At 37.6% G+C, this 22,662-nt stretch overlaps 1 protein-coding gene across 2 annotated transcripts in view; it reads right to left on the bottom strand.

Annotated features, from left to right (window-relative positions):
- Nucleotides 1-6,441: 6,441 nt before the first annotated feature.
- Nucleotides 6,442-22,662, bottom strand: part of SPAG9 (sperm associated antigen 9) — a 33,896-nt gene continuing 17,675 nt past the window's right edge. Inside the window, exons 12-27 of one of the 2 annotated variants that reach the window (XM_010163260.1) lie at nt 22,098-22,227; nt 21,743-21,835; nt 21,279-21,446; nt 20,329-20,500; nt 19,005-19,232; nt 17,970-18,165; nt 17,715-17,837; nt 17,077-17,157; nt 16,518-16,585; nt 15,157-15,305; nt 13,826-13,997; nt 12,696-12,809; nt 10,921-10,959; nt 9,875-10,051; nt 8,960-9,097; nt 6,442-7,053 (exon numbers count right to left, since the gene is read on the bottom strand). In XM_010163260.1, the coding sequence (XP_010161562.1) occupies nt 6,938-7,053; nt 8,960-9,097; nt 9,875-10,051; nt 10,921-10,959; nt 12,696-12,809; nt 13,826-13,997; nt 15,157-15,305; nt 16,518-16,585; nt 17,077-17,157; nt 17,715-17,837; nt 17,970-18,165; nt 19,005-19,232; nt 20,329-20,500; nt 21,279-21,446; nt 21,743-21,835; nt 22,098-22,227 (2,164 nt within the window). In that variant the 3' untranslated portion in view covers nt 6,442-6,937. The remainder of the gene's footprint in view (nt 7,054-8,959; nt 9,098-9,874; nt 10,052-10,920; nt 10,960-12,695; nt 12,810-13,825; nt 13,998-15,156; nt 15,306-16,517; nt 16,586-17,076; nt 17,158-17,714; nt 17,838-17,969; nt 18,166-19,004; nt 19,233-20,328; nt 20,501-21,278; nt 21,447-21,742; nt 21,836-22,097; nt 22,228-22,662) is intronic. The other variant, XM_010163268.1, reaches the window with a different exon arrangement.

The following is a 22,662-nucleotide window of genomic DNA, read 5'->3' as shown; positions in this document are numbered from 1 at the left end:
TGTACCATCTTCCATCAGTCCAGTTGTTTCCATAAAGTAGAAGCTGAGTCTTCAGGCCTGAAGGTGCAGCAGGCTGTGGGGTGACCTACAGCTCTGTCCTGTTCTTGCTCTCTCCTCCTGGCATTTGCTTTCAGCTGCTGTCAGACAAGACACCAGGATGTGTGGTCTGACCCAGCACAGCACTTACCAGCTTTTTATTTTTGCCCTTAAACTCAAAGCAAGCATCAGTCTAGTTTTATTTTAAAAGGACATGCCGAGACACACACCTGCAAGCCAGACCATGAGATAAGTGTAATGATGACACCATAACTAAATGCTGCCACTGCCACCACGCTGGTCCAGACATGAGGACATGGCTGGCAGCAGCTCCATCCCTGCCAGCACAGAGCCCGGGCAGGACCCCAGCACCGCCAGGACAGAGTGTTCCCCATCTCAGCCCCACACATGAAAAGGTGGAAGTGAAAAGCAGATGTGGAGCCTGGGAAGGTTTCCAACATGGGAGGTTTTCTTGTTTGTTTGTTTTTTCCCCTCATTTAAGCTCCAAACCTGAGACAGCCTACAAAGCAGGAGCCCTGGGCACAGTGACACCTTGTGCAGAGGTGGCAGCAGCAGGTGATGGCAGCAACCTTCCCTTTCACTGCAGAAACCACCTGCACATCCTGCAGCCCTTGGTCTCAGGGGTAGAAGAGGGATGAGGAAGGTCCATGGCCAGATGAAAGGAGCACCAGCTCCCTCACCACTGCAGCCAGAGCTGCTGCTTGTGTGCAGCTTTTTAACATCTGTTCTGGAGGTAGAGTATGAATTAAGGGGGTGTTAACCTCCCACCTGCAACTGGAGCAGAACTTTCCTGAAGCTGGAGAGGTGGCAGCCAGGGGGACGCTGCAAAGCAAGCAGCACCCACCCTGCCCTGCTCCTTCTTGCTGGCTGGGGCACATGGGCTGCTCAGAATCATTTTTTTTTAAAGAAGGAAACCTTTTTCCTTTCATTTTTCTACGTTACTAGGTGCAATGGGTTCCAGCTCCAGAGCAGACAACTCCAGCTGAGCTTCTTGGCTGGGGCTGTCCCAGAAGCAGACAAATCCCCACAAAACCACGGCAGACAGGCGAGGGCCAGGGAGAGCCATCTCCTGAACCCTAGGATGATCACACACTCCCATTCTCCTTTCCTCTCCTGACCACTGACACAACAGCTTCACCTTGAAGAGCTGTTAGAGGAAACCCGAATTGTGGATGTTGAGAGAAAGGCAGAAAGAAGTGAATACTCCAGCATGAGTTTTCCCTCCAGGTCTCCATGTTGCCTTTGAGTTGTAAGAGCACCATCTTGTGTCTAAACACAACACGGACTGCGCCAGGTCCTGGGGGCTTCCACCCATGGACAATCAAAAGCAGATCACAACAAACAACAATCCCCATGGCTTCTCACCAGCTCCTGTCCCACCATCGCTTTCCAGAGTGTTTTGAAAAGCCAGAATACAATTCTCATACTTGGGTTTGTCATCTCAGAATAGCTTTTTAAGGAGTTAACTATAATCATGCAAAATTGCACCAAAATTGTCCTGTACGCCATGTCGTGGAGTACGGCCCAAGGCCAAAAGACCTCTTCAAAGCTTCTTCTGCAGTAGAGTTACAGGGCATGTGTGCATCAGAGATCATCACAATTAAATAACATTATAGGCTGTATCATTCACACGGCTTTCAGATAGATTACAGCATGAGAAAAAGGGAGGTGATGGCAAAAAAAATCCCTCATTTCAGTTTGCTATTCCAGTGTAGAAAAAGAGAAATTACCTCAAACTCTCTCATTGAGGTTTCCAGCAAACAAGTAGTTTCCAATAAAGATCATTCACACTGAAACATTTTAACTTCCTGTATGATTATTAACATTTTATGGGTTCTGATGTGAATACCTCTTTTTATAGGAGACTGGCACAACAGAGAACATTTTTAAAGTCTGCTACAGAAACTGTGAATGCTTTTCCTGTTATCACCGTGTTCATTGCAGAAGGGCCTGGGTATTTACAATGGCTTAAAACTTCAGTCTCCAAACAGAATTGGTAATACCTTAACCCAGGTCACTATTCTATTAGCACTTCTCTCTCAATACAGGATCTGAAAAATTAAATTACTTACCCACAGACCTGAGGGGCTGTCAGGGCTGCCAGAAGAGCTCAAACGTTTCCAGAGTAAAGATTTATGATGTTTCTTCCCATCGAATATGTATGCACAGTGTCTTAGCACAGGGCAATGATGTGACGTGCATGTGAATGGGCAAATCCTGAGAATGAACACTGTTGAGGAGAGGGAAATTTGTCAGTATATCTGTTCTGCAGAGACAAAAATCTTGTGAGAAAACTCCAGTAAATGAGTATAATGATTTCTCTTTTTTTTTTAAAAGCACCAAGACAACAAAATTTCAAATGGGTGCAACACTGGTAACAGGACACTTTCGTGTTTTCTGAACCATGGATGATTCCTATGTTCACACGTGCAAATATGAAGAATTTGCATCAAAATTTCAAAAGGTATTCAAAAGCAACAGCTTCACGAAGGCCCTTCACTACTGCTGGAGAGAAGCACGACTAACAAATGCTCTCACATTCACACAGGCAAGACAAAGGACTAAATGCCACCGTGCCCCCAGCACACCAGGGACAGTATGTTTTCACCACACAAAGAGGGGGCCACCCCAATCCCTTATAACAGAGGTTAACCAAGTACTTTCAGTGGCATGGCCACTTGTTAATGCTAATCAAGATAAACTGCTGGGACAAACATGGTTAGAAAGTGGCAGATGAGCCAGGAGAAAATTAAAACCTGGTTCTAGCCAAGTGTTCTGTTTTTGCAGCAGAAATTAATCTCTTGTCACCAAGTTCTCATTTTTCTCCTTACAAACATAATATTTCCTTTGCTGTGCAGTAAGTAACCAACGTGCATTTGTGTTTAGCTGAATCTTTGGTAAGGTGTTCAGAAAACTTGAAAAATAAATTCCAGGGCCTATTTCATCTGAGCTGCAGTTTGGCAGATCTCCTCTGGATTCTCATCCTCTGAATCAGTGCATTTGTGGGCCACGTATGGGGAGAAGACAGCATGGCATCCTTTGGGAACCAGTCAGTGAACAAAGTCTTCCTTCAGAGCTTTTGCTTAGGCCCACTATGAGAGAGCAGGATTACCCTAGTTGTGGGCAGACTCAAATATATTAACTACCTGCATTTCTGATGGCAATATTTAGCTGCTAGTGTAAAACACCCAATTATCACGCCTTCTGGTAGCATCAAAAACCTTTGAACTTAACAGGAGACTACAAAGAACACACCAATCCGATGCATGTTTCATATACATATTTATATATATTTCATGTACAAAGTTACATTCTGAACCCCATGGATTCAATAATAGAAATAAATACTGAAATAACTACACTGCTATATGAGCTTTTCTGCTCACAGAAAAGAAGCCTCAAGTTTTAACAGACAGCAAGTTTAACGCTGTAATATCCATCTCGGATTACAGAGGCGAGTAAAATTCAGCGTAAAGTGTCCAACAGACAAAACTTTCAAAAATTACAGACCATAAAATGTTTAAAATATATGTTTAAAAGATTGAGAAATGTGCATCAACAAAATTAATAAAGGAAACTTAATCTTGTTAGAGGGTGGGAGAAACATTTAGTGTATAGAAAAATGCTTTGAGGTGCAACATAGGTTGTTACAATATGGCATAACCCTGCTAGAAAAAAAACATTTAATTTCCCTAAAGAACTGTATTTAAGTTTACCGTGTCTTGTTTTACAGAGCAGGGCCTTCACAAGACCTTGTCTCAACAGGGTCACTTACAAGAGTGCTAAATCAGGTTTAATCCTTTGGTAACTTTTATAATACTCACATGGAAATAAATATTCAGTTACACAGCATTTTAAAAGACACACGTTCTTTAGAACAGTTAGTATAATAAAACAGATTTAACATTTGTTTGTTACTAAGGCAGCCTATGATAAAGTGTCTACGCTCTGCCAGCTCTATCCGATCCAACGCAGGAAGACCTTTACAAGAAATGGACAATGCAGCAGCTTATACAACGCATTTCACCTTTACCATGCAAACACCCTTACCCAGGCAAGTAATGTGCTGCATATTTTGTGCTCGAAATGTTTCCAAACTATTAACAAGCTGTAGCTATCAAGAGATTAGCTCCTATTTATATGATGCTTTAATCACATGAGTGTATGCATAAACACATTCTTGAGACGGATTTGTAGGAGCCTATTGTCATCCCAGTGCCTGGGGTTTTATGTGGTTTGTGTGCTCTATTCACCATTCAAAGCGACCTTAAGTAGAGTTTATAAATCCCAGTGCACTGTGATGACAATAGGGACCCATTTAATCTACTGTACCTTAGGACAGGGGATAAAGTTTTTAAATGAGAAATACAGAGAAGTGCACATGCCTTTTATCTACAGCCACAGTGGTACACAGTTAACCCTGCTGTTTTCTTTAAAACCCTTCCACTTTTGGACAGAAACACTCATTCTCGGAAAAATTTGCAAGAGTTGGCCCACTGAGGTGACTGAAATGGCACGGTGGACCAGATACATTTGGCAAAAGACCAGGTACACACTTGCCAGATTGAACTGCTCTATTGGATAGCAGTAAAGCTGTCCAGAGAAAACAGCTCATCACTAGTTACAAATAAAATGCTACACAAGAACCAAGGAACAGAATTGTGCGCTTTTTTTTCTGAGAACATGAGAATGTGACAATCAACCAGTGAGTAAAAACTTTGGAGACTGTGTTTTCCAAGAAGAAAAAAAAAAAAAAAAAAAAAATTTAAGAAAATGGCAGGAGAAGCAATGAAACTGCACCACTCACAGTGAAGATTCTGCACAACAGTAAAAGTTTAGACAGCATTTTTCTTAGACATCCAATTTCCTAAGTTAATTCAGATGTGCTTCAGGTTCAGCATATGTGTCTATTAAGTTTTGAATAGGTCTTTCTAGGAGTGTTTAGTCAGTTTACTTTCTGTATTTGTGTAATTTTTAAAAAGCTCCCAGACTTTATATTTAAGCTGTAGTACTACTTTAAGAGTGACGTTAAAGATGAATTTGGAAAGCAAATTATGAACAACATGCTCTCATCACTTTTGGCATTCTGAAGAGAAAAATACTACCAAGATATTAGACATCTTTAATAAGGATTTTTACTACATAGTTCATGTCCTAAATACATATTTACGAGAGGAACAGCTGTGTACAAAATATGTTGCTTAAAAAGTATTTATACATATAAATCTAACCAATAGACCTGAATGGAGTTTTTCTGGTTTATCAGCTATGATATGCATTTGAAAAAGCTGCCTAAATATATATTTACACAATAGACCTCAGCTAAATGTGTTCATTTAAAAAATTAAGAAAATATATAAACACATGTTTGCCTGATAGACCAGAACTGCTCCTATTGCATAAAAATGTTTAGGCAGTTTTAAAAAAGTGTTTCTATATTTACTCCTCTGGAACTGTTCAGTTCTCTCACATAAACAAGTTACTAAATTTCTCTACTAATCTGAACAGAACAGTCCCAGCCTTTTGGGGGTAAATGCTGGATGTTTATTAAAACCCCTCAAAACTTTTACTATCCAGAGACTAAATGAAAAAGCAAATCTGGGTTTTAAAATACTCTGAAGGACAGAAATAATTAAGTATTTAACTTAGGTCTGATATTAATGGAGGAAATTCAATGTAAAAGGAAGACAGTCTTCAACTCACACTTATGGTTAAAAAAATAGATGGTGAGTAGACAGAATGTCAGCCTAATATTAGAGTCTCCTAACTTTAATCAATTTACTCAGTGTTACCTGCTAACATTGTTGCTATTTTTTTTTTTCTAAACAGGGGTACGCAACTACCAAAAAAACCCCAAAATACATTTTGTTCCTAATTATCTGGCACTAAGGTTCCTTTACAATCTCACTTGGGCAGAATGCATTTTTCCTGTACACTCTCAGTCTTTTCTCATGCTCTAATCAAGGTCTCTAACCTTCACACATGTAGTGCCTCATGAGTTTGACCAGCTAGGCAGAGAAGATCATTCTAGTGCTTAGGACATAAGGACTTAAGACAAGAAAAGAACAAAACATATCCCCTGTTCAACAATTTTACAGTTATTTTCAAATTTAATTCATCCTAAGAATACCCTTTCTAAACAGATTGTTCCATGTCAGGGAAATGGAAAAACACTATCATCAAAATTGCTCATTATTGAGGGCAGCAGTTCTCAAACTTTAAGGTTCAATAGTGAAAACATGTAATTTTATTTAAATATTGTCATCTTGATTCCTATACAATTCCCTCTTCCCCACAGAAATTCTGATGAATGTAACAAATTAAGCCATATACACGATATAAGCAAGATTTGCCAGGTTCGAAAACAAAAGCTCAAATTTACAGATTGCTTTAGCCCTCACTGAGTATTTGGATGAGCCTTAATAATCCGTCTTATAATTTGTCAATTTTTTAGTACTCTGGGAATAACTTTGCTGTTTTACTCAATGCATTATACAGCGAAATGAAGCTCAGTTGTAATAAAGCTGAACTCAAGTGAGACTACTGAAGAAGTGAACTACATTAGATTGCTGTGGTACAGTAAAACTGATGTCTCAGTTGCTTACTAAGGTGTGCACACCAGTTCTGAGAGAGATCCGATCTCATGATACTGTTCCATGTAACACAGGTGCAGTAAAACAGCACAAGCTAATTCCTGTATAGTTAAAGGTATGACAGATTTGCAATATAAAGTTAAACCAGCAAAGAAACGCTTCAACATCATGTAGTGAAACAGGTTTCACAAAATAAAAAAAAAAACATGCAGAAGCTTCTTTTTTTTTTTTTTCCTTTTTTTTTTTTTCTTTTTCTTTTTTAAGGTCTCCAGCTGCATCCTACAGGCTCACTCACTGCCACACATTACTTGCCACACTATCAAGTGACTCCTCTCAGCTTTGGCTACAGAAGGTTCAAGTTGTAGAGCTTCTCCAAGGAGTTCAGATTCTCCACCTTCATCACCTGAAAAACAAACAGCTTTGATTCAGGCAGACAATAAAAACCAGTATTAACGGCAAATGGAGCAAGACAAATGGCACCTAGGTTTACAAGAAACACTACAAAAGACAGTAGTTGCCATATGCCCATATAAAAACATATTCAAGATCATAAATATATACATGACAAACTGAAAGTCTGTTGCATCATCATTTCAGAGCCTAGTATTCTGATGGTCATATTCTTCTGTTCTAGCCTCCCAAATTAACTGCAGTTTTTTAAGTATCCATATTCTACTCATTTCATCACCTCTAACTCTTTAAGGTAAAGAAACAACCACCTGATTTGCAAACTTGCAGTACCTCCCAGGCAGAAATGGAGATAGTTATGCTATGAGAAGGCGTGCTAGAGTAAACACATGAACGATATAAAGTGCTCCAGAAAGAAGAGTAGTAATTGAGCACAAGTGAGACAATGCAACAGTCATGTCTGTGATGAACCTTTCCCCTTCTTTCCTCTTGTTCCAGTCATCTTAGCTTGGCACAACTCTGCACACACTGCTGCAAGATGGCCCTAAGCCTGTTCTCCATTATTGTTCTTCAAAAGAGAAGAGCACTTTTGTAACTGCGTCTAAACTCTCGGTGACATGAGCTGACTTGGATCAAAGGTGACAAACTAACCACTAAACAAAACTTGCCCGTAGACAGCAATAAACATCAATACAGAAGCAGTCTTGTGGTACAGAACAACGTCAGTTTAATCAGATGAAATGGGAACTGCCCTACAACTTCAGGAAGGTTTCAAGTCAGTTTGTCTGATTTTCTGGTTAGACTACTTTGGAGGTGTGAGGTATCCAAACACAGAATAGCTTGAACTTACTTGCTCTTGAGTCAGTTTGCTGCACAAATGTGGCAACAGCTGAGCTAACGCAGCTATAGTGCTAATATTTAAGTTCATGGCTTTGCATCATACCACAAGGACAGCAAAATACACATTTGGTATGTGGCTATACCAGCTTGCTTGGAATAAGCACAGAGTTTTTAAGTACTCACTACAGCGTGGCACAGAATTGCCTCAAGTCCTGCCTTCCACGTAACTCCACTGGGGATACCAGCAGGAACCTGTTTTTCATTGACTAGTAGGATGACAGAATTTGGGCTGGCCTTCATGGGTTTTTTTTGTAGTGGTTTTTGTGGTCTTTTTTTGTTGTTTGTTTGTTTTTGAAAAACACTATAGACAGATTTAGGCAAAAGGTAAAAATTAGGTCTAGGAGTTGTGACTCCTTTTCAGGCACTTTTTGTCAAGGTCTCCAGTTGCAGATTCTAAGCATAGAGTCACAACCACTCTCATTTTGTTTTATTTCTCCAACAGCTTCAATTTAAAAAAAAAAAAAAGTTTACACAAGAAACCTTTTTATGGGCTAGACCATGCAAAAGCACTATCCAAGAGAAGCAGTGATCAAAATAAGAAGGCTATGCAAAGATAACAGTGAACTACTTTCTCTTTTCACTCAAAAATGAGTAAATTTTAGTTTGAATGTTCTTCACATAATACATGACTTTTTTTGGTATTCATTCTGCATATTTAAGTAACTAAGGACATATTTTCCAGCAGTTTGAGACAGAAGACTAACCTGTCAAAGTAAGACTGAAAGCATGAATGGTAAGGTGGTATGTGACTCCAAAGCAGAGTTTCAAATAAATCTTTTTACATAGTCAACTCAGAGGTCATGGTTTATTGGGATGAGAAGAGTAAGCTGAAGGTATGTTGGTCAGAATAGAGATACTTCTATCCTCACACCTGCTTAGTAAAGACTATACACTGACTGACCATACAAATGCACTCTGCAATCACAACGGAAGTTATTATATGATTCATAACCTTTCAGTGTGAAGAGGTTACAACTGATTTTAAGCTCAGTATTTCTTACCCATTCTGAAGTCAATATATCCTTCTCCACCACTTATCACCAACATTGATTTCAAAGGACTCTGGTTGAAGGACTCTTGGGCTGGTTTATCAGCTGTTAGCTCTGTTCCCCCACTGCTCTGTGGGCAAACAACCTGACCTGGATTAAAAACAGAATACATTTTTATGCCACATCTCACAGTGTAATATCGCCTGTATTTGGTCACTGGATGACATGCTTAATGCCTAATGATACACTTAACTTTGGATTCTAGTATCTCTTCAGCAAGGGACAGAAAGCTAGCTTTGCTTCGATTTCATCTCTCTAAAGAGACGAAGCATCTGTTCAGGTCGGTTCAATGGAAATCAGAGAATTAAATGCCTCTTGATAGATTTCACAGTACAGGCACATAGATCTAGAGAATGACATTGAAACAGACTTGAAGACTTTCAGACACACAACTGAAATGATTCAGTGCATGTCAGCCCATTAAGCAAACTTCTGTCATTTACTTCCAGCACACAAGCGCTGAGAGGGATTTCAACCAGCGCTGCAGCTTGTAGGAAACGCTCAGCTTCTGCAATTGAGATTCTTTCCTTGGGGGCTTCTCCCTTAGTAGCTCATCCTTCCTGCAGGATGTCAGACTTAAATTGGACCTTACATCGATTAGCAGTTGACTGTCTTCTTAATAAGCAAGTACTCACTTAGTACAGTACCTTTTTCCCAGACAGAAGCAAAGCACTTCTTTGTGACCAAACCCTTTTCCACCCATTAAACAATACTGCACTAAGGAATCAGACAAGTCTCGTAAATATAATGAATTGTTTCTGAATGTACCATTTCATGCACTTGCTATCTTTGCCTTAACACTATATTTAACTATGCAAATGAGGGCAAAAAAGAAATTTCGTTTGAAGAACAGGAATAAAACCTCACCAGGTACAGCGACGAAGAATTTAACAGCATCCCGGTGCCCATGGAAGCAAAGCTGTGCGTGTGCCATTGAACAATACGGTATGAACGTTCCTGGAGTCACTTTGTCACTGTTCTCATCGCCATATACACGTATTACACTCCCTGGACGATTTCCGGAGCCTGCTGCTGCTTTATTAGCTGTAAAAGAAGAAGAGAAGTGTTTTCTACTTGAAAATACAAATTACAGAAATGGTTATTTGTTAAGAAACCTTATGGTACCATCTAAAAGCTAAAGCCAACTTAGGTAAAAATGAAACAGGAGGGCAGCAATGCCAATTCAAGACAGAGCTGGAAAGAAAAAAAGATTGCATGCTTCGTTATTTTAAGTACATCAGAAAATGGAGCAGGATTCTTATTAGTCTAGCATAAACACCAGATTTTAATATCTTACTTTTGGAAAAAAATAATTTGTGAAAAGACTGTATCTTTCACAGAAAATAAGTACCTCTAATGTGTTTCAGTATGAACAAATTCAATGTACTTAAGCATATAATTAAAGACAGTTTCATTTCAACTAATCATAGGGTATCCCCTTGCCAGCAAAAATTCTCTAAAAATAGTCACCTGTGGGCACGAAGGAGCCACCCTACTAGAATTCTACATCTAGTTTTTACAGAGTTTTAAAATCCATTAAAACAGAGAAGTACTCATGCTAGACATACAAGCCATCTCCATTCCAAAGACTATCAAAGTAGTGAAAGAAACAGTGATTTGTAACAAGACAGTAAATGATGTGGATTAATGACAAAGTTACAAGATATGGCATCACACTGGCTGGAAGAAAAACAAAAGTCTGTATGAAAGTTCAGCTGCAACACAGGATGATATACTAAACTGCTGAGCAGATTGGTGGCCATTTAGCAAACATAAAACTGCTGCAATGCAGTAACTGCAAGTGGAAAAACATTTAGGAACATACAAAGGGTAAATCTATAAGGAGTGTGAAACAGCCTCAAAGTGGCTATTAGAAGCCTGAAAATAGATTTTTGTTCAGGATCTGCACTTACCCCTCAGCCCCAGTAAACGTCCCTGGTGGAGGATTACAGCTAAAGTGAGAAAGGAGGAAAGGGGAAATGGATAGGTATGACAGTAGAGGAGAAGGATTAATGAGAACCCACCACTCTCATATTTTGGTTTTTGATAAGGTAGAGCTTAAAATTTTAGCTCCTAAAACCAGTAAATATCTAATTACAGAAGATTCAATAAAAAGTCACAAAGAATAGTATCTTGTTATGAAAGTTTCAGTACAAAATGGACAACGAAAGCACCGCCACTTTCACGTGCTTTATTGCTATGAAGTTTATTATTGATTATCAATGTTTCCCCTTTCGCTCTTTCATCAGTAGGAGGCTACCAAAATAATATATAACAACTCATGTCTTCGAGTTCCCTTTCGAAACATCATCGGCAGATCTGGAAGATGCCCTGCTATTGAGACCCAGGGAATTGAGATAGGCAACTGCTTATTCAAGGATGTGACTGTTTTTGAAAACCATGATTATTTGTAACAGGAGTTTTCAAACCCACTATCAGGCTACCCAAAAACAGCTGTTTTGAATCATGAGCAACTAACTAACAAAACTGAAATTAAACCGAATGGCTTTAATAGGGATTTTTTCACATTCACTACTGTTTTAAAACAAACTCCTCTAGAAACATTAAATTAAGCTTGATGCAAATTAAGAGCTATAATTTTTGAAAGCATGATTTAAGCTATTTCAAATTCACAATAGGAAGTCTGTCCTTCCTTAGTACATTCATGCAATGTGAAAAAAGGCATTTACTGAACGGATGGACAATGTAATGGAACAGTATGAGAAACAATGCATGTATGTGCTGTTCAACAAAGCAGATAGAACATGAAGAGTTTTTACTATTAAATTACCCTAAAATCTCACCTGTCAGACTGTAGTACTTACTATATAACAACAGTATAATTGGGACTATCAAAGTGCTGTATTTTATTTTCTGAAACTTCTGTCCACGTGTTTTAACATTACTTTCAGGCACAAGTGTTGAGGTTTTTTTGTTGTTGTTTTAAATGCAATTAATTTACACACAGATTATTCCCAAGCTTTACCTACTTAAGATTTGTTTTGCTCTTGAACTGGACTGTTCCCTTCTCTGAGGTTCAACTGTCCATGTCTGAATGTCTCCCCTCCCCTCTCCAAGCAGTTTCAGCCTATGATGAGTTTGCGGTCTGTTATTAAGCAGATACCTGGATCTGCATTATTGGAATTTTACCTAGAAATTAGTGCATTATTTGTAGAATGTGTTTACAATTCCTATAACTTTGAACACATCCTTTAAAGCAGTCAGTTCTACTGCTGTTCTAGTCCTTTATACCAGCTTTGTGATGAGTGCTCAAGAACTAAAGCCGCTCAAATTGTACTAGCAACAATATCAATGTGCTCAAATCAAACAAAAATCTATTTTGGTGATCATATGGCAATAAAAAAATAACATTACAAGCAATAAACTTCTATAAATGCTGCTAACACCTCTAAGTCTTCAAAATGTCTCTTTCACTCAAGCCACAGCAACTCTGTTCAAACTGAACTACAGGAGATTTTGGAGATGTGGTTTTTAGCTCAGAGTAATTGTAAACATGTACACAGATCAGGTGCTAAACATCACACAGGCCCAATCTGTTACAAACCTCAAAGACTCAGACCTGGCAGTAAAGCTTTCTATCCATTAGCAAGCATCTGAATGGTGTTTAATATTATCTCTTTGTGTCTACAGCATATTGCACAGTGCTATTCATTTATATTTTACTTACTTTCTGTTAATGGAATGGAGATGATGACACCATTTCCTGTTCCTACCCATAAACGATTACAAGACACCATAAGAGCTGTGATTCTCACAAATGAGAATCCCAGTTTACCAGTACCTAAAAACAAAAGATGCTTTTCATCAAAAATTATGAGCAAGAATAATTTTAGTTCCATAACAGAGAATCTTAACTCCAACTCCCAAATCACGCGGACAAGTTAATTCCCTCCCCACTTCAAACAGAAACAAGGCAGAGGAGTATATTTAAGTTGTAAAGATAACCTAAAAGGCTGTAACACTGTTAATTAAGTTGTGAACCTACATAGAAAGAGACTAATGTGAATGGTGAGAAAGCACAAAAGGTATAACAGCTCCATAATGCTGCACAATAAAATCTTTTGGGGCTTACAGCACCAGGGCAGCTTTTCAAACAAAAAAAACAACCAAACAAAAAAGGTGAGTTTACAGATGTAAGATAATGGTTTCTCATCCATTAAAATTAATTTCTCATCCATTAGCACCATGAGGAGAGCAGAAGGAGGCTGACCAGCTAAGTGCAATGGCACAGGAGTTACTCATGAAGAATTTCCCATGGCCCAATTAATTACCTGTATTTGTTGTGTTATGTAGGTGGTCAAACTGCTCTTATACAAACATTAATGAAACAAAATTAAAAAGCTTATTAGCTTCAACAGCAATAAAAATTTGCTATTTTGCATTTGTATTTTCTTGAAAGAAGCATTTTTTCCAGGCATGTAATGGATTCTTCCCACTCTTAGCTTTAAAAACAGGCATCAGTACATTAAAAAGAGAAAGATTTTAGTGTCTCTATTAATGCCTGCCCAACCCAACCACCATTTTCCTCATTAGTTCTGAGTTTTCAGGGACACATCAGCCATCAGGTGGGATCAAAAGACTGTATCAGAAGACCTGATCACCTATCACCTCATCATGCTTTACAAAGTGACTTAAGACTTCTACTTCCAGTTTCAAGTTTGCACAAACAGGATTTGACTGGCTTTCCACCCACCCTTCCCACCAGTTTTCAGTGAGAACTGCCTGATCCATAACAGGAAAAAAAAGCTCCAGACAGGAAGAGGTGTAAAAATACAACAGTTTTTGTTATCAACTTACCTAGCATTTTGCTTACATAAGGTTCAATGTCCACATCTTGTAGATGCTGATACGTGTGTGCATGATAGAGACGGAGGGTGGAGTCCAAACGAATAGACACCCATACCCCATCACCCACCCATGCCAGCTGTCTCACTTGGCTTTCTCTTCTTGGATGTGCATCAAATGACTTCTACAAAAGATTGGTTTTTAAATTAGAAGATCAAACAAAGGAAAGAGTAAGATAGATTTCTCTGTTACTCTTATACTACCAATATTGGTAATTTTCTTAAGTCATCTACGACCACCTGATTTGCAAGACCACCAGCAGATACAATGTTGATTTTTGTTACAACTGCCTTATGCTGCTGGTAAAGTAAAAGTGCTGATTCCCTTCCCTAGAGTATGATCTCAAAGCCATAATTTCCTATTGTCTCTTCATTTACACATCACATCGCAGCCTACTCTGGCTTCCGTCTCCATTTCAACATGGAGCTTTTTTGGTATGAGGTCCTCCAGTCACAGCACAAGATACATATGCCCAAAAAGTGGTTTTCTTCCTAGTTCTGTCAAGCTTTGCTCTAGCATACAAACCCACTCGTGCAAAATCCACACTATTCACTAGCATATCAATTCATTTAATTGTTGTATGACTTCCTTAACTTCTGTTTTCCAATATATACAATCTTCTTCACAAAAAGAAATTATTAACTAGGTGCTTGATATTTTCAAAAGAGCTGAGCAGTCACCCTCAAAAGGTCTGGCCCATGTCTCAGGCCAATTAGCAGAAGCTCAAGTACTAATACTGCTGATGGCTTTCAGAAACCTTAGCCACTTCCTGTACTTGAGATGTCATACACATGCAATACTGCAGAAACACCAGCTTACACTTCTTGTATAAACAAACTATTCCATAACTGGAGGAAGAGGACATTCAAGATTAACACTTACAAACCTCTAAAGTATGCAAAGACAGGTTATAGAGAAGGTTACAGGTGGGTGGAGAACATAATGAGGTATGTATGTAGAGAATGAGCTAGGAGCTAGCCTTACAAGCTCTGCACAAGGACATTTTCAGTTCCTGCAGTGGCCTGCTAGAAGTGGAGAACTAAACCCACAAAAAATTGTTTTCAATAAATGAGAACTGTCTCATCGTGGCTTAAAATCTTCCAAAACAATGAATAGATCTTAAGAAAATGTAACATTATTTCCCAAGACAAATTTGTCTGGCTGCTTGTTTCTGTGCTGATGAACAAATATCTGTTCTCAGGAACTACTCTGTAATTTGAGCAGTAACATGAGAGAGCATTTAAACATAAAATTTAAGTATATTAAACACCATTTTAACTTGCCTCTATTTTCATGGCCTTTGGCTGAACAACATAGATTTTGTTCCTGTAGCCACACCAGACTTTGTCATGTACCACTGTCATGCATCTTATCGAATGATGTGGCCGGCCCAGGTCTAAGAGGTGATAATTCGTCAAATCCCACTGACCGTCTTTAAAAACAGAAAGAAAAGAAAAAACAAAGCATAGGTTCCTATGAGTTTCAAAATAATTTAAAAGTACACACAAATATCTTAACAGTCTAAGTTTTTAAAAGCACTGTAATAAACTGGGTAAGTCACTACAAATTTATGGCTAGACTCCTCATTAAAAAAAAAGCAACTAGTTATAGGAACTGCCACCATCCCAAATGCTACTTTGTTTTTATATAATAAGGTTGTACAGTGATTATATTCAAAACATTTTTAAAAACAGCAAGTTCCCTACAGCTAAATGCTTTACTTGGACAGGTATCAGTATATATTACAGCAAGCATCACCCACACAGCACTAGGCACTTGCTGCTTGACTGAACATAGAAATGTTGGCCAGTGCATCAGGAGTTTTTTAAATATGCTGCAAGATCTTGAGAGGCACTTGAAATCTACTAAAAGCATACTAAATTTGGTCATTTAATACAAAATAAAATTCTTCTGTAATCTGAACTAAGCCACAGATCATCACTGACATTTACTCAAGATCCTTAAGGACTGTAAGCCACTGGAGCTAGCTTAAAAAAAAGAGAGAACACTAAAAACATGACTTCATCCCAGATGCATCTTTCCCAATATTTGCATTAGTGCTGTGCAACCTCTAACTCTTCTAAATGCTGAGCACAGGGGTTTAAACTCTACGAAGAAAAGAACAAATGACTAGGGAGTGTGTGGAAATAAGTCAACAGATAAGTTCCAGTTACTCATAGTAAGACCTTCCCCTCCAGGTCTTTATTCTGGAGGCTGAAGAACGGAGCTCATCCAGGAGCTATTTAGGCACAAGTTCTGAAGGGATGCTTACAAAATTCTCATTGAATGACTTGGCCACAGACAATTATTAACACTAATAACAAAACAGAAGAGATGACTATTGAGCATGATGAAAAAGCAGAAGGGATGATGATCAAAGAAGATTTTGTCAACTGGCTTTTCGCTATTTAGCTCGGACATATCCCATTTTTCTCCTCAGAGTAAGAAAAAATTCTGGGAATGCACCAGGACAGTGCAAAAATGGTACTTGAAACTGCAACCAAAAGACTAGAAAGATTTATCAAGATAAGCCGTAAAAAAGCCATTGGGGAATAAATTTTCAAAACACTGTTTATAAATGGTATATTTCTTTTCTAAATACTGTTAGAGCTTCATTGGTTTCAAGATCTAGTAGAATGCTTACCAACTCCTCGGTGAAATATCGCTAGCGTTCCATCCGCTAGTGCAACTAATACTATTCCTTTTACATGTCTGGGAAAAGAAAAGAGGTACAAGAACTTACACATTTCTCAAAATGCAAGTTTAAATTAAGGTAGAAACATTTTGTAATTCAGCATATTTTTTATATTGACATTAGCCCTAATGTTTTGATTTCTACAATATAGCTCAAGAGAAGGGACAACAACAAGGAGTCAAAATCCAGTTCAGAAAGCTTAAAATATATCTGGCTACAATGCCTGCAGAAAACATCAACATTAATAGCCTGTAACTGTTTTGAGTACATAGCTACCTACCAAGTATACATTTGAGCTACAGTATTTTCAATAGGTACTATTGATATAGCATCAAAAGATTCCTCTTACTTTCCTTACTTCCCAAATGATTTCCACTGCCCCTCAAAGAACATGCATGCATTTAATGCAACTGACATTCCCAATATCTGAGGAGGAAATATAAAACTAATTTGCAAGTATTTTAACAAAAGTTCATTATGATTTACATTACATTCTTTCAGGACTTACACAATACTGAGAATAGAATCTTTAAGTTTAATGGCATGAACACATTTCCTCCACTGGGCCACTGACGAATGAACATACAGGCTGCAAAGACAAATTAGGAGGGATTAAAAGCACTAAAAAAAGAGTCTACCAGACAGGAGTTAAAAAAAAAAAAAAAAAAGCAAACTCCTTATAACTGAAATAGATAATTAAAGGGAAAAGTTTTCATCTGCCACTGAAAACTACATACAGACTGAAAGAACGAACTACACAAGCAGCAGAATGGATTTTCAGATGCCCGAAACATTACCAACTCCTTTGCAGACACATCTGCAGTTAAAAGGGCAATACATTTTTCTAGTATAATAAAATATTTAAAGTTATGGAATTATTAGACAATAACAATTTATTTCACAAAAAAACCCCCAAACTCAAGCAACTTTTCCACAGATGAAAGTGTAATCCGCCAAAAATCCTTGCTAATCACCTAGAATATTTTCTTTGAATTCTGTAATGCCTAAATGTCACAAAGCATACAAAGTTCACGCCCCCTTGAGGGCTTCTTGCACTTAAATCTTGACCTAATCTGCCTGTAGGTACAAGAAGCAAGTTTAAAATATTTTTTCCAAATAAATTTAACAAGGTGAGCATTTTCTTACCATCCATTCTGTGCTCCAAGCCACATCGTTGGTAAAAGGCTACTCATTTTCTGTGCTTCTTCTCTCACTAGATCTTGCTCATTTGGCAAAACTGCAACGTCTTTATATAACTCTGACTCAGTACTAAAAAAAACCAAAAACAAACCAAAAACCTGAACAGTTAAAATACATTGAATAAAGTGCAACAGATTATCTCAGATTACAACCTATGTTTTTATTTTTAAGCACATTTTAAAAGGTATGAGGACGATGTACCTAGGCTGGTACACTGGAGATGCCTCTGTTGTATTTTGCACTCCCAAAGGATCTGTAAAGACGTGCTCTGTGTAGACTCCAGTTTGTGCAATATCAGTTGTGTCTTCTCCTGTCCCTGCATTGACTTCTGTTGCTTCTGTTGCCTCCTCTGCTGTTGGAATGTTCTCATCTACTGAATTACTTTCAGTCGCAGTATCTATAGAACAAAAAATGTGAAAAACTTAATAACTGCAAGAATTCTCAATTGTTTAAAACAGTCAGAATTTGATACTTAAAAGTTAAGTGAATAGCTGTAATAACCAGATAATCACAATTCAAATTTTACATTTCATTAAAAAACAAAACAAAACAAACAACAAAAAACCCAACAGACCAGGAACACAGTGCAACCTACTAAAGTTTGGGTATCAACAAGTGTCAAATGCACTTTAAGTATCAACCCAGTGACTGATGGCACAAATTGTCCTCGAAGTGATTAACTAGAATAGCAGTAAAGTCCAATTAATTAAAAAAACCAACTATGGCAACAGTATTACATGCCATAAGAAAACAAATAATGTTCAAGTCCAACAACCACATATCTATTAACAATCATTTCACCATACAGCTCTGAAGGGCATATGATAGAAAATACTAAGAACGTCTATAAAGTAAACAGTTTCATTTAAATCTCTATGAAGGCTTTACAAGATTTAAGGCATATATCCACTTCCTCTCCAGTCATCTGTCAGCAAGATCTGCATTTCAAACACTGAGTAACTTTAAAGCTCTCTTTAAAGCATGCACAAGATGTTAGAGTTCTATCTACTTGAAAGAAGCAATTGTCTACACTCATTTAATATCACCTCCACAAAGTTCTCAGCTATAATTATACTATGCAAGTATGTCAGCCTTATAGGCCATTTCCCACAGAGTACTCGTTTATATTCTCTCCACTTACAGACAAGCTATTACATTTAATACTTGCACTGTTGATTTCTTAGTTACACTTAATGCTGTTTGGCCATCCTTGGCTTGCTTCTAAGATTTTCATACCTGATTGTTTATCTGCCATTGGCAAGCCACCGTTCGCATCATGAGCTACAGGTGCTGCTGTGACACCCTCTGCAGTACAGCCAACCACTGTTATTCCTCCTAGCAAGCTGTCGGTTTCTGCAGAGCTGTTGCTAGTCATACTTCCACACAGGGATGACTTGTCCACTTGACTGGGATCTGCTTCTTGGGACCCTTCTTCTCCTGCAGGATAGTCTGTTTCCCTTGCCCCTGAAATAGATTAAACTTTTTTTTTCTTATGGGAGTAAAGGTGAATCACTTTTCTACTGAATAACAAACTAAGCTTCAAGCTGAACAAACTCTCCAGCAACTGAGATTTAACATGCAGATACCTATCTAGCAAGTTTATTTTAACATCATCAGCAGACGTCAAAGATGCAATCATGAAGCTCAAAAAGCAAAAGCAGTATCTACACGTGCTGCACATCTGAATGTCGTATGCCATATTTCAGTACGCAGAGTTTTCCAACTAGTTTATTTCTATTTCAAATAAGTTTTCCATTAAAATTAAATTTCATAACAGCACATAAATGCAAAGATACCCATCTACATCCTTATGAAAAATTTAGCTGCAGTAGATCTTTTCTCTCGTACAACTCTTTCAAACACTTAAAACTTCAATATTGTTCTTGGCTTATTGACATTTTTATCATATTTTACTGCATTTTATGCTCTTTTGATTTTGCAAGTTATACATAGTTTCAATGGAGCAAAACCTTAAACTTCACTGGAAGGAGATTTCTTCGGAGTTTATTAAACAAATTAAATTAAGCTTCTAAGCTTAAAACTTCACTGGAACTAGTGCTGCAGACTTCTGTAAGTGTAAACCAAGAAACAAGAAATCCAAAAGCACAATTAATTCTTCTCCAGAATCATAGTATCTTCCTATTAAATTTCCCTCAGTACACTCCCTCACCCACATACACTCTCAATGTAACAAGGATTCCCTCTACAGGAAGCTCCAAGACTTGCTACTTATTTTCAAGAGGCTGAAGAGATGTAAAGAGACAACATATTTTTATTTTGTGATGAAATAAAACATTGTCACTATTGCACAGTTTATCATACAGCAGACAAAATACTTGTTCCTGGTCTCTCTACCTTTAATTTAGGTCAAGAGCCAACCAAAGAGTGGAACAGTAGAGTAGAAATCCAATAGTTTTCCCTCTAATTAAACATTTTGTATTACTGTGTTACAGTAAAATTATATCACACTAATTAACAAATCTTTGGTTTTTCATTGCATAAGAAATTCTGAATAAGATAAAGTTGAAAAAGCAGGAGCTAAAACATCACAAGTCTTTACCTGGTACACTTGCAATACAAAGTACGTGAGAATTGCAAACAATGAAACTGTCCAGAATATTTCCAGGTTGATTAGCATCAATAATGATAACTTTTGTAGCAGAATGTGTGCTAGTACAGATCCAGACTAGACTGGATAATTCTTCCTGATACTTCAGCTCCTTCTGTTGGTCCTGAAGGAAAATAGAGGCAAAACAGAAGTGAACAACAGGAAGGGGGGCAAGAACAGAACTATTGCCTTTGATCTTGTTTATTCTTACGTTATCAACTACAGGAATATACATAAATGTGATAAGCTAAATATCTTGAATGTCATTGTAAAATTGCATGTATTTACTTGTTCTCTCTGTATTTGGAATATAAAAATTCCCCTCGTATTTCATACCTGTGTAGAAAGCTATTGAAAATAATTACACTGCAGTTATCCAGTTAGTCAAGTATAAAGCTACATAAGAATGCTATTTACATGCCAGCTACCATACTGAGCATTGCCACAGATTAATGTGATGTCCCAAAGCACTTCAAAATTAAGCCTTTGTTTTTAATGCCCTTAATATGAATTCCATTCATTGCTTCTTCATGAAAACACAAAGACTAACATTTTAAGCAATGGCACAGACACCTAAAGCACATTTTTTTAAATGACAGTCAAAACATGAAGAATTCTGCCACAAATGTTTTTTAAAGCAGGCTGCACTGGTATAAGCAGTGCCTTACTTTGATGGAAAATTGATTTGCTCCTCAGATTTGCCAACAAGATGACACACAGGCAAGAATCACAGTACTTTTGTAGTTCGATTCAATAACCCAAATATCTTGGGTTGATGACTACTGAAGAAAAATCTATTCATTACCTATAAACCTGATTCCAAAATGTATTATTAATCTACAGATATATGGTAAAGATGTTTAACTATGCAAACTATTCCACGTGCCTTACAGTGATCTTACCTTGAGCTCCTGGTCTAGCCTATCTAAGCTACTTTGAGATCCTGTTTGTTGCTTGTTGCCATCGGCATCTGTACCAGTCACATCATTGTAGAACACACTAGCACCAACCACAGATCCACCATCTCGTGTTTTCCCTCCTGATAGGTTTACCCCTACAGCACACCACAGCTTGAAAGAAAAATAAATACTTCACTTAAAAGCTGAACTAAAAAAAAACCCAAAACAAAACAAGACACACCCATTGTTAAATATGCTAAGTAATATAAAAATTATTACATATCTGCAGTCCATTTTAATGAATTCATTAAGATTAAAGTCATGTACATCTTTACTGAAGCTTAAATTCTTATTCACTTATTCTTTAAAAAGAACTTTATTTTTTAAAGAAAATAACTGAGTCTAAAATAAAAATATTCAAGTTACACATTTTCCCAGTCTCTATATCATCACTATAAATACCCTACCTTCATAGAGGTATCCTTCTCATCTAAAGGTCTCAAATAAACAGGTACAGGCAAGTTCTTCATCTTATTGTCACTCTGGCCACCATTTGCCACCTAGGCAAAAAAACAAACAAACAAAACTACCAGAAAAGCTTTCCCCTTTAAAAGAGCTTTACGGTCTTTGGAATCAGTTGATCAGACTGTTAAACATGATTAAGAGTTTTGCATTGTGGTTTTCCTTACAAAGACACTTTTAACTACAAAGTTTCAACAAAAAATTGTTGGAATCACTCACACACATCTGTGAAATTAAACTGTTCAAATTTCACAAAACATGCAGTTGTTACCACTGCATTTGAAAACATAAGCATAATACCTGTTTGTACTTCTGAGGTAGACTCCAGCCAAATGCTTGCACTCTACCATCCTCTTTCTGAACGTGTGCTTTCACTTGGCGATACTGCTCTCTCTTCTGCTCTCTGCGTGAAGCTAAACTGGCTTCCGTTCTAGGGAAGAATCATTATCAGAGAGCCTGTTATTTATGCTCTTTAGGATACTTTGTGTAATAGAAGTTGCTGTTAAAGTCAATAGACAAGATGTCTGTGGAAACACTGGGTTACCAAAGAGATCACTACTTTTTCTACCTATCACCTACAGAACAACAGGTTTCCTGTAGGCTATTTCTAAGGGACCAATGAAAGACAGGCTAAAACAGAAAGTCTGTTGTCAGCATTGTTAAAGAAAATTAACTTGGGTTATGTACCTCTACTAGAAGCTTTAAAAATTGTAAACCAAAGGAATATATTGCCAAAAAGAAGCACAGGATAAAAAAAAAATAAAAAATACAGATACTTGTTAGCCTGATTCATGTTGTTCTATTTTTCCACTGAACTTAAAGAGACAGCATCTCTACAGTTACTGATTAGCTACAACACTTGCAT

Source organism: Antrostomus carolinensis, unplaced genomic scaffold (genome assembly GCF_000700745.2).
Source record: "Antrostomus carolinensis isolate BGI_N321 unplaced genomic scaffold, ASM70074v2 scaffold3500, whole genome shotgun sequence".
NCBI classification, from domain to species: Eukaryota; Metazoa; Chordata; class Aves; order Caprimulgiformes; family Caprimulgidae; genus Antrostomus; species Antrostomus carolinensis.
Note: the sequence above shows the minus strand (reverse complement) of the source record. Positions and strands in the feature narration are given on the sequence as shown.